This window comes from Polypterus senegalus, chromosome 2 (assembly GCF_016835505.1).
Source record: "Polypterus senegalus isolate Bchr_013 chromosome 2, ASM1683550v1, whole genome shotgun sequence".
Lineage (NCBI taxonomy): Eukaryota > Metazoa > Chordata > Cladistia > Polypteriformes > Polypteridae > Polypterus > Polypterus senegalus.
This window is the reverse complement of record NC_053155.1, coordinates 270,865,794-270,877,932: the sequence shown is the minus strand read 5'-3', so window position 1 is coordinate 270,877,932 and position 12,139 is coordinate 270,865,794. Positions and strand designations below refer to the sequence as shown.

The following is a 12,139-nucleotide window of genomic DNA, read 5'->3' as shown; positions in this document are numbered from 1 at the left end:
AGCCCTTTCTTATTTACAATGGTGATGGAGAGGTTGACAGACGAGATTAGCCAGGAGTCCCCGTGGACTATGATGTTTGCTGATGACATTGTGATCTGTAGCGATAGTAGGGAGCAGGTTGAGGAGACCCTGGAGAGGTAGAGATATGCTCTAGAGAGGAGAGGAATGCAGGTCAGTAGGAACAAGACAGAGTACATGTGTGTAAATGAGAGGGAGGTCAGTGGAATGGTGAGAATGCAGGGAGTAGAGTTGGCGAAGGTGGATGAGTTTAAATATTTGGGATCAACAGTACAGAGTAATGGGGATTGTGGAAGAGAGGTGAAGAAGAGAGTGCAGGCAGGGTGGAATGGGTGGAGAAGAGTGTCAGGAGTGATTTGTGACAGATGGATATCAGCAAGAGTGAAAGGGAAGGTCTACAGGACATTAGTGAGACCAGCTATGTTATATGGGTTGGAGACGGTGGCACTGACCAGAAAGCAGGAGACAGAGCTGGAGGTGGCAGAGTTAAAGATGCTAAGATTTACACTGGGGGTGACGAGGATGGACAGGATTAGAAATGAGGACATTAGAGGGTCAGCTCAGGTTGAACGGTTGGGAGACAAAGTCAGAGAGACGAGATTGCGTTCGTTTGGACATGTGCAGAGGAGAGATGCTGAGTATATTGGGAGAAGGATGCTAAGGATAGCTGCCAGGCAAGAGAAAAAGAGAAAGGCCTAAGAGAAGGTTTATGGATGTGGTGAGAGAGAAAATGCAGGTGATGGGTGTGACAGAACAAGATGCAGAGGACAGAAAGATATGGAAGAGGATGATCCGCTGTGGCAACCCCTAACGGGAGCAGCCAAAAGAAGCAGAAAGAGTGTATTTTAAAACTTGCTCCACTCACTATCAAGGGTGCATGTACTTTTTAATTTATGTTATATTATCATTAATTACATTCTATTTTAATTCTAGGTTTTGTCACATGATAAACTTAGTTTGCTCTGATTTTGTCGTGTGTCAGGATTCATCTGTCAATAGCTGAAAGCCTGCTGAATGCAATTGTAGGTGATAACTCCAACGGTGAGAATTTATCTGATGGTGATTTTTCGTGTGTGTTTGTGTGAGTGTGTTCACCCTATGATAAACAGGCAACCCATCCAAGGTTTGTTCCTTCCTTGCCTGCAATGCTTTCTGGGATAGGCTCTAGCTTACCTGCGCCCCTGCCACGGCTAAGCAGGTTAGGAATGGATGGGTGAATGGCAATGTTTAGTGCGTGTGTGGGTGTGTGTTCACACTGCAATGGATTGATTCCCTGTCCAGGAATTGTTCCAGCCTTGTGCCAGGATCTTGCTCGATTCAAGCTACCCACAGCCCTGCTCTGGATAAGCACATTAGGAAGATGGATGGATGGGTGTTAATGTTTAGTGTGTATGTGTGCTTGCTGGAATAGGCTCCAGCTTTCCAACTACCCTGCTCTGGATAAGCAGGTTTGGAAGATGGATGGATGAGCCCTGTTGTGTCGGGCTGCTTCAGGACAACAGAAGTGCTCCCAGATGAAATATAAAAGGAACACCCCTTCTTCAGTCTGGGGGCCTGAGTCAGGAGAAGGAGGACAAAGCTTGCAGAAGAAGCCGAGGAGAGATGACAAAGAGTGCTTGGTGTATTGAATTACAGAGTGGTTGTGCTGTGGGAAACTCTCCCTCATAAGAGTTTCACACAAATAAAACCCTTTATAAATAGAGAACTTGTGCCCAAGCCCGTGTGTGTTGGGAGTTTGGGAACCTGCAATGTCCCCTGGTGACCACAACACATAATAAAAGCCATTAATAGACCTTGATAATGACAAGTTTCTAACTTTATATTTCTTTGCTTGCTTTTAAAAACTTACAAGATGACTCTCGTGACCAACTGTATATTGATTTGTTCTCAACTCTCCCAGTTTTCATTATGTCAAAACCAAAAACAAAGATTTATTTACTCATAGCTAGGTGTTTATGTTCCAGTGAATTTTGCAATGTGTCTAATTTATTCCTGTAAATGAACTCCTTGCTTAATGTAATTAGACCCATTGTTGCTTATTTTTGTATTTAAATGTTTCTGAAGTGTGAAATTGGTTTTCCTATTGACATCAGTGCAGATTTGCAATGTTAATATCTACTGGGTGCTTTCTACAACAGGACACAGACTGATGGGAGCAGAGTCAGGAGCATAGCTGACACATGCTGGAAGGATTATGTGTCTTGGTCAGACTGGAAGAACCTGAGAAGTACCCTGGAGATTGATGATGGAAAATGGGTGGCCTGATCAGTTCAACTCCCATGGTTGTCACTATGAACTACACCAGGACAAACAGATGGAGAGGGTGAGTGATTGAATAAGGGAGTGAGTGAGTGAGTGAGTGAATGAGTGAGGGTTATATTCATTATTTTCTGTTTCAGGTTGATTGATTGTTTTATCTTGGTAGAGTTCCCCTTTTGTATTATTAATATGTAGCCTTTGTCAGAATGCCTCAAATCTCACAGACTTACCACTGTTTATGAGGTATTGTACCATAATACTTGGCCACTTTCCCTTATACATCTGTAACCTCAGGCAATTAGGTGTAGTAAAAGACAAGCAGGGGTTAAGTTACAATTTAAATAAGGTATTATTGATAACTCATAAATAATAACAATATGCAAAGTACATTTGAATATTGGCAACCGTAGAACCTGATATATGCTGATGTATAGTTTCAGGTAGAAGACAGACTTGTTAGTTACTTAAAATGTCTCTAGTTAAGGCATTATTTGTGGTCAGCTTTCTTCAGAGCAGGCCACATGCCTGTCTCAATATGGCTGCCAAGCTCTGCTCTTCATTTTGTTGTGCTTTCCAGTTCAAGATGTGTGAGATGCTCCTTTATCAGTTGGTAAGACAGAGAGAGAGCTAGGGACGGGTAAAGCAAGTAAATTTATAGATTCTCGGTCCAACTCTACAGTCAATAGATTGTCATGATACTTAAAGGCTTCTGATACCTACCAATTCCAAACAGCCATACTTCAAACCAATGGGGGAATAGAATACCTTCACACCTGCCCCCAAAACCATTTGTTAAGGTGAAGCTTGCCAGTTAGGCAGACTTTCATGTGGGGGTTGACAGAGAGACTCCAGCAGAGACACATTTGCCACACTTGTCTGAATCACTTCCCCCAATCCAGTTATAAAATTCACTATCTTGACAGTCCTAAGGGGGGTGTGGGTGTAAACCTGAATGCTTCTCACTAATGAAATACTAATATTACATTGCTTTGCCTATGTTACAAATAAACACATACAAAATATTTATCAAATTGTATGCAAAATTTCACACCACAATATTGACCTTTTAGAAATCTGTGCAGACGCAAGTGATGAATTTCTAGTGATGGCTGTAAAGGATCGTTTAAAAAAAAAACTAGTGCTTACTATTGGACACATTTCTCAATTCAACACATTCCCAAGCAGGATCACAGGGGAGCTGGAGCATATCTCAGCTGTTTTAGAAACAAATCAGGAACCCGGCCCTGGATGGTATGTCAGTTCACTTCACTCACTTACACTATCACACTGCTTCACTCCAAAAATGCTAGTGTTCCTAGTTTCCTTTACTGCATGTCTATGGAATGTGACTCTGGATTTGTCAGGCAGCAGTATGAATCTCTGCAATACACTGCCATACCTGCTTTGTAATCTGAAACGAAGATCAGAGCTTACATTATAAATTTAGCTGATGCATTCTTAACACTTTTATACAGCTAGAGGATGTACAGTTCAAATAACCACATTATGGGTCACACAGGAAGTCAGAGTTAAGAACTGAAGTAGTAACCAATAACGTTAAAGTTCAATGTCTTAGCCGCTACATCACTGTGTTATGCTGAGGCCAGTGTTCCTCCCCTAGATCATATTTATAGTGCTTCCTTTCACCTTCTTTGTTCTTTCTTCATTGCCATTCATTATTTTCCATTTTGTAATTTTGTTAGTTTTGTTTGTTATTTGATTATTTATGCATTAGCTCTAATTTTTATTATATTTCATTATTATTACTATCTTTGAGTGTCTTGCAGTTCTCTCATGTTCCTTGTATTTTGTGGGTGAATACTCAAGAGGCAGGGCCACCTGTCCTTCACAGTTAATGGACCGTCCCCAACCCTATAAAAGCAAGCTAGGAAGGAGGGTCATTGGTGGTCTTTGTGAGTATTGTGATTTTATTTGAATTATGCTGTTGTTCTCAAATATTTTCTACTGTTTCTTGAATTATTCTCATGGATTTCAAATGAACACTTATTTGTCTAGGATTACTTTTAGGCAAGTCCTTTTAACTATCTTTTGAACCTGTTATTGCATTTTTCCCATTCATTCAAATGAATCATAAAGATTTCTTGTGACCTTTTTTTATATATACCAGGGGTCTCATTTGTCAAGCGTGCGTAAAACAAGCTCTAAACTAGTGCGTATACCAACAGCCGTAAGCACAAGAAAGTTGTGAGTTATCAAACGTGAGTACGCACAGCTGTACGAAATGACTGATGATGAATCGCACTCCTTCTAAACTGTGTGCGTGTGCATAGTAATTTAAATTTGCATACAGAAACGCCCTCAAATTACCTTATTTGGCAAACAACCTTCCTTATAAAAACCCAATGCCGCCAGGGCACTATAGAACCGTTATCATGGATCCCGTGAAGAGAGGAAAGAAAAAAAACTTCACAGACAACAAAGTGGAAGTGCTTTTAAATGAGGTATAACATAATAAGACAGTTTTGTTTGCTGCTTTTTCAGGCGGAATGTCAAAGAAAAAAAAAGACTTGGCGTGGGGACAGGTTACTAATGCGGTAAATGCCGTCTCACCTGTATGTAGAACTACTGCAGAAATCAAGAAAAAGTGGTTTGATTTGAAAGTGTCCTCTAAAAAAAGAATTGCAGCCCATAAAAGAGACCTCGGTGCCACGGGAGGAGGCCAGAGTCTTATTTGAGTGTCACCATTGGATGACAAGATAGCGGCAATTATTGGTGAAACGTCAATGAGCGGAGTAATCCCCGATGGTGACACTGAAAGTGCAATCCCATCAACTGCAGGAGAGGCCGAGCCATCCGAAAATGGTTAAAAGGTTTTCAAATGTTTGTGTTGCGATATATTATTCATAGATAAATAACACTCACATTGCAAATGATTTGGATTGTTCATTTAACATTTATTTTATAGATCTGCCAGTTTTGCCAGGTCCTGCTCCACCTGCCACTTCCGATGCGTTTCGAGGCACGAGTCCTGACTGATGCGGTTCTGAAAACACAGGAGGAATCAGTGAGAGGCATTGCAAGCATAAAAGAGGAACTGCACCAAATCAATGTGAACTTGAGGAACATTAGTGATTCACTAAATGCATCATGCAAGTTCAATAAAAGCTCCAATTGATCTCACCATTTTCTCACAGTTACTCCTTATTTACAGATTTAGAACCATTCGATTATCCCTGCTCTTAGTTGCATGGCCACAGCATTTGGCATGGGGTCAAAACCTTCTGCCATATGGCGATCTTCTTGTATCGGCATCTCATCCAGTGGTATACCGTTTTTAATGGCAATATTATGCAGCACACTGCATGCTTTAACTATATAGCACACCTAAAGCAAATTGATAAATATTGTAGTTATAAAATATAATTAAAACTTAATTTAAATATTTTAACATTCAAAACCTTGTCGGGTTTGTATTGCAATATGCCTCCTCTGTCTGACAGACACAGCCATCGAGCCTTCAGCAAGCCTATTGCACATTCTACTGAACTTCTTGTGCGCTCATGTGCTCGGTTGTAATTCAGCTCCTTTTGGGATACCGGGTTTGCCACTGGGGTCATCAGCCAGAATTTAAGGGCATATCCTCGATCCCCTGCAATGATGTAGATTAACATAAAATACAGTACACTAGATGGTGTTGAGAAGTAATCTAATCGTTACAAACTTACCAAAAAGCCAGCCTTCTCCAGCAGCGCTTTGCTCAAAACGAAGTCCCATGATGCTGTTCTGCACAATGAAGGAATCGTGTGTCCCTCCCGGGCTGTTCGCAACTACATTTAGCAGGTTCAAGTGTGCATCACAGATTACCTGCACGTTAATGGAGTGATAGCCTTTTCTATTTTGAAATGCAAATTCATCAACAGTAGGAGCTTTCAGGGCAACATGTGTGCAGTCAACTGCCCCTATTACACTTGGAAATCCTGTGATGTTATAGAAATCGGTCATAATTTGTGTCCTTTCCGCTGCGGTATTTGGAAACGTAATGTACTGTGATGTAAGTGATATAATTGCATGTAAAACGTGTGGCATAATTCGGCTCACGGTGGGTTGAGAAATACCAGACCTGTCACCAATTTCCCTTTGAAATGTGCCAGTGGCTAAAAAGCCAATAGTAGAAAGAACCTGAGTGTGCACGGGGACTGCACTGGTGCGCTTTGTTGGCCTCTCCAAAAGTTGCGAGAACTGCTGACACAAATCAAGCAAAATTGGCCTTGGCAAACGAAAACGACTAATGAGCCACTCATCACTTTCAGCGAGTAAGTCTGTGCGGTCCCTGAAAATGCGATCTCTGCGCAAAAGTGCTTGTTGCAAATCTTCAAGAAGCACAAGGTCTGCCATTGTAGTCAATGCATTTCCAAAAACAGTTCTTCAGTTGTGGATTTTATATTATTTACAGTTCCAGATAACTGTAATCAACACTGACATTTAAGTGGTGAAGTATAAGGGCACTGGGTTTATATGTGATTACAGTTCTCCACCACTAGGGGATTCTGCTTACGCACAGTCAGGAGTTCTTCTAAATGTGCGCACATTTTCACGCACACATACAAATTAATGAATCGCATTCTATTAGTGGAATTGTGCGTACGCATGATTTACACATAAAACCGTGTGTACGCACGCTTGATAAATGAGACCCCTGGTGTTTATGGTGGTCCACTCTCTTCAGGTGCATTTTGAATGTATTTTGAGAATTACAGAATATACTTTTAAACTTTGAGCGTGAAGTCTATTTTTGCTCAGTGTAGGCCAAAGTTAGCCTCAGGGCAGGCTAGTAGGATTCTGGCCTTCTTCCTTGGGTGTTTCTGAAGGCCTCACACCACCTTAGTCACCTGAGAGATAAATCAGAACACACTCTGCTTTCCAAAGGAAAAATCATATTGGCACTGCAAGGTACTTTCTGATGCAGATAAGCAAGCAAGTGAAAAAGTTTATTTGCAAGCATGAAATACTTAAAAATTTAAGACTTATAATAAAATCCCTTTATCAAATGACCTTTTCCTTATATGGCCTGGGAGAATTAATTAACAAAGAAGTTTACATAAAGAACAAATCATCTGTATGTAATCAATTACATTTTATTAACTTATATATATTATATAGCAGGTTTCATTATAATTGTAACCCCATAATACTGAAATAAGTTGGCGATAACAATACAGTTTAAAGACGATATAAGTTGGAAGAGCCAGCTAAGGATACGGGAAGATGAACATGAGGAGCAGCACCACTCTAGAAAGACGTACTCCTTGAGAGCTCAATGGGTACCCATTAGTGGGTTGCCCAGATATGAAGAGCCATGAACAACATGTGAAGGAGTAAGCGCTGTTACAGTAAGATTCCCAAATTAAGTATTCTGGAGACAATACATTATTAGGAAGTCTGTAGGAAAAGGACAGGGAAAGTTCTATGTTTCAAATTAAAGAGCTGTAGTTAAAAATGAAAGCAGGGCCAGGCCCTTTAGCAAATATTAGATATTATTTTTTAAGTTTAGGAAATTCTGCTTCAAACCACAAAGCAGTGGCTCACTAGACATATTTGTGATCAATTTACTGAAAGGATAAGTATGGAGTTTTTCAAGTCCAAGTTGATTCTATGTAAACATGATATATATCCATTTGCCATGAAAAATTGGGTTCTAAAGTTAAGCATTTGGTATAAATTTTTAAAAATATCTTGTTCTTTCTGGTGCTTTACAATAGAGGCTAAAGGGGAATCACAGGAAAATAAAAGCTTAAAAATTTACCAAATCCAATCAAGACTGTTGATGAGTACTGAGCTATGGCTTGCAATCATACACATGTAAAATAGTCAAAATTATGACTTTCAGCCATTTTGAAAGGAAACCAGCTATGCACTCCATGTTTGTCTTCTTCTGCAATAACCTTTCTTAGGTGGAAGTTTCCTCTCAAAAGACAAAATCACAGTAAACTTTCCATGCTGGTTTTGTTTTGATCTCCTTACGTATTTGTTTGAGAACTCACACAAATGAACAGAAAACATACCCTTACCATGAGAAAAACAGTACCGGGAATATGTGATTTAAAGATTATTTCCAGATCCTTTTTTTAATCACAAACATGCTTCGGAAATGAAGAAGGCATGTTCTCTTATATTGAAGCTTTTGCCATTTAATCGGTAAGCGTTTAGTCTTTTATTTTCTGGTGGTGTCCCATGCACCATTAGCAATTATTGCAAAGCAATGGTGAGTGCAAGGTATCTTTTAAAATGTATAGAAAATGCTTAACTTTAGAATACAATTTGGTGGACAAATGTATATATTCCATGTTTGTGACAAAATAACTTTGACTTGAAAAATACAGAACTTAGGTTTTAATAAAAAAAAAAAAAATACCACTACCCCTATTATATTTATTTTTTAGAAATCCATAAAAAACTTACCATTCTGTAAATGTAATAAATAGTTACAATAAAAATACCTTGAACCCTAATTGAAAAATCATAAAACCGTAAAAAAAATATTTTTAATTAAAATGTAGTGTGACCCCTGACAAAACAATACACCACGCATTTTTAGAATAAAATAAAGGATATTTACTCAGTTCAAAGAATGCATCTAAAGTATCTTCCAGAAATTAGCCACAATACACAAAAATAAACCAATTCTTCCTCCTCTCTATGGCATGCTGAGTGTTAATGTGAGGCAGCGGGTTTCCTTTTATGCCGGACTTGGGAATGTTTCTGGTGCCACGCCATGTCTTCCAGGAAGCACATCTGGGCCATTAAGAAAGTAGGGAGGTCCTCCCCTGACATCTCCCTCTATTGGTATGCAGGGACCCCGACAGGGCTGCATTTCCAGATTCCATATACCAAGCTCCCCTGCGGTTGTCCTGTCTGAGTTCCTGTACGAAAACTACAGCCAAATGGTGTATGAGGGATGGAACAGCTCCCAAGTCTTGGCTTCTGCAAGTCAGTCTGTGAAATGATACCAGCCAGGTAGAAAGTTAAGTCTCCTTCCCAATTGCCAATTTGTTTGCTGTTCCGCTCTTGCCTCCAAGCCAGGAAGGAAAAGGATTCATGCCCATTCTCCTCTTACAGAAGTAATAAATAATTTATTATATTTAATTTAATCCATGTGTTAGGAAAGTTGTTAATACTGGATACATATAAATTCAGCTTTCAATCTTTTGTATGAGACCTCTTATTAAAAATAGAGCTCAGGAATGCAGGGAGACCTGGGGCCTGTTAGTGGGTACTATACAAGTTAGGCCACCAATACTGCATGAAGTACCCAACAGCCATACTAAAAGTACAAGTAAAAGTACAGATACACTTCTGGAAAGTGACTATAAATGTAAAAGTTACCCATGAGACAACTACTCAAGTCGAAGTTTAAAAGTTTCTAGCATTAAGTGTACTTAGGTATCAAAAGTACAAGTTAAATATTGAATCTCTCTCTGTTTTATTTATAGTCAAAAAGTTCTTATCAGCTTGAAATAAGTCACGCTACCATCTTTTTGTGTGTGAGCAGTATAACAGTCACCAAAGTATGATCCAATTAACTGCAACTTGAAGCAGCGACAGTTAACGTGAGCGGACATCTTAATGACTGTATCCTATAGGAGAGGCATACACTGTTCCCTTGCTTTAAGAAGGAGCTAATCCATTCCTGAAAACCCCTTTGTAAATTAAATTTTCATTATGTGAACAACTAATTATAATTAATTTAAATATAAAGTGTTTTTAATTGTTCCATGGCCACAAAAAATGTCCCCCATTTTTTTCAAATAACACCAACCTGCATGAAAGATGGCAGTATTAGTTTAACAATAACTTTACTGATCAAAACAGACCCTAATAAGGCTATACACTTCATTATATAATCTGCCATATACAGTAATAAAACACTCAGATCTGTATGTCAAGTCCTTTTAAGCAATCTGATTGGTCAGTTTGGCTTTTTGTGATGAGATGAAATAGGGAGTTTGAACATGAGATGCAAGAGGAGGAATAAAGGCACATGAGGCCTGATGAGAGTCACTTTCAAAGAAGGAAAGTATAAAACCAGTGTGGGCACTAGAGGACTCTGTTGCTCCTCAAACCCAACACAACAGACATAGGGCACGAGTTAAAAGCACAAAGATCTTATTTATTAAGAGGAAAACTCTTCACATCCGTTTCCCACCACCGCAGTCACAAGTAAGTACTTGGCACTGCACACAGTTATTGTTTTCTTTCTCCTCTGCTCCTCCCAGCAGGCTTTGTCCACCTTCCACCCGACTCTGGCTTGTCTCTGTGAGGTCGGTCAAGTCCTCTTATATCGGCCAACCCAGAAGTGCTTCTGTTCTTCTGCCCACATGGTCTGCAAGCACTTCCAGGTTAGGCAGAAACCTCATGGCACATAGCTATTCCAATTCCACAACACCCCATTGGCGGCACCCACGGTACCCAACAGGGCTGAGATATAGAACTCCAATTTCCAGTAAAACCCTGTGGGAATCCGGGGCACCACTGCAATCAAAGGGAGCTTCCATCTACAGTTTTGGGGGAGGCAATACCCTAAAGCAGCCATCTACCCCATCCTTCCATCTCTTGGGCTTCCTAGCTGGGCTGGGCTGCCGACCGTCTCTTACAATAGAAACATAATCTTTATATATAATATGCTACCGTGGCTGTTCATTTGTCTGTCCAGGATTTTAAATCACAACCATTTCACCTATTGATTTGAAATTTGGTACACATATACTACATGACGTCTACTATCCGCTTTCAGGGTGACTATTGACCTCCAAGATTATTCCTCTTTTTATTTTTATTTTATTTTATTGTAGAATCAACTCTCGGTAACAGCCAGCAGCGGCTGAGCCAGAATGTCTATCTCGAATATCAAACCAAACCTGGACAGGCTGTGTACTTTAAAGCAGGCACATATTAGTCATTAGATCTATGCCATAGAAATGTTTTATTTTAAATTTAGTTATAATGCTTTCGTTGTGATTTAATCCTTGCAAATTTAAATTTGAAATAAAAATGTAAAAAATTAATTTTGATGTCTTGTTCATTTATTCGCGCGCCCCACAGCTGTAGACCACAGGACTTTCTGTTGAGAACATGCCTGCCGCTCAAATTTTTTCTGGGATGAACCAGGAGTGGCCTGCGCCTGAGGTGTAAAGCCAGCTCAGAACTGTTACACTTGTAGTTATAATGGGTGATGGAGGCAAGAGATGTGGTGTGGACAGTGCTTCGGAGAAATGATAGAGAAATGATGAAGAGGTTTGGAGGACAAAAGGAAATCTATTTTGTTTGCTTTTGTACTGTGAATTTGGATGGTAAAAGGATCCAAAACTCTTCATATAGAGACAGCACTTTATTTGTTCCCAGGAAGAAATGTGACTTTTTACAGAAACTCTATGAATAAATAAATAAATATGATTATATTATGACAATCCCCCTTCTCAAGTACACACCAGAATGACTAAAAAGAAAAAAAAAACTTCTCACTTGGCTAAAGATAAAAAGAGCAGTTACTGTCACAGCCAGACACGATAAAGGGTATTGCCATCGGTAAAGAGGAGCCAAATGGAGTCAGTCTTCAAGTTCTTAAGGTCTATGTCAACTTAGTTTGTGGTATCCTCTGTCAAATGTTCAGTCTATCAATATGGCTGCAAAAAGTGCATCTGCTGTGGAAAACCTCCTGCATTGTTCCTGTTCCAAAGAAGGCTGGCACCTCTTCACCTAATGACTACAGACCAGGCTGGTGCTAGACTATACATGACTTCTTTGTGAAAGACCACCAGGACACATGGCAGTTTGCCTATTAGACAATAATTGAAATGAAAGATAAAATTATTTATTGGCTCCACAAGGTTTAATCCCATTCCAT

General features: G+C 39.6%; 1 protein-coding gene across 1 annotated transcript; it reads right to left on the bottom strand.

Annotated features, from left to right (window-relative positions):
* Positions 1–5,451: 5,451 nt before the first annotated feature.
* LOC120524497 (putative nuclease HARBI1) lies at positions 5,452–6,633 on the bottom strand. Its single transcript, XM_039746331.1, has 3 exons — positions 5,964–6,633; positions 5,697–5,887; positions 5,452–5,622 (listed from the first exon to the last, which is right to left on the bottom strand). The coding sequence occupies exons 1-3, from the start codon at positions 6,631–6,633 to the stop codon at positions 5,452–5,454; spliced, it is 1,032 nt and encodes a 343-aa protein (XP_039602265.1).
* Between the last annotated feature and the right edge of the window lie 5,506 nt (positions 6,634–12,139).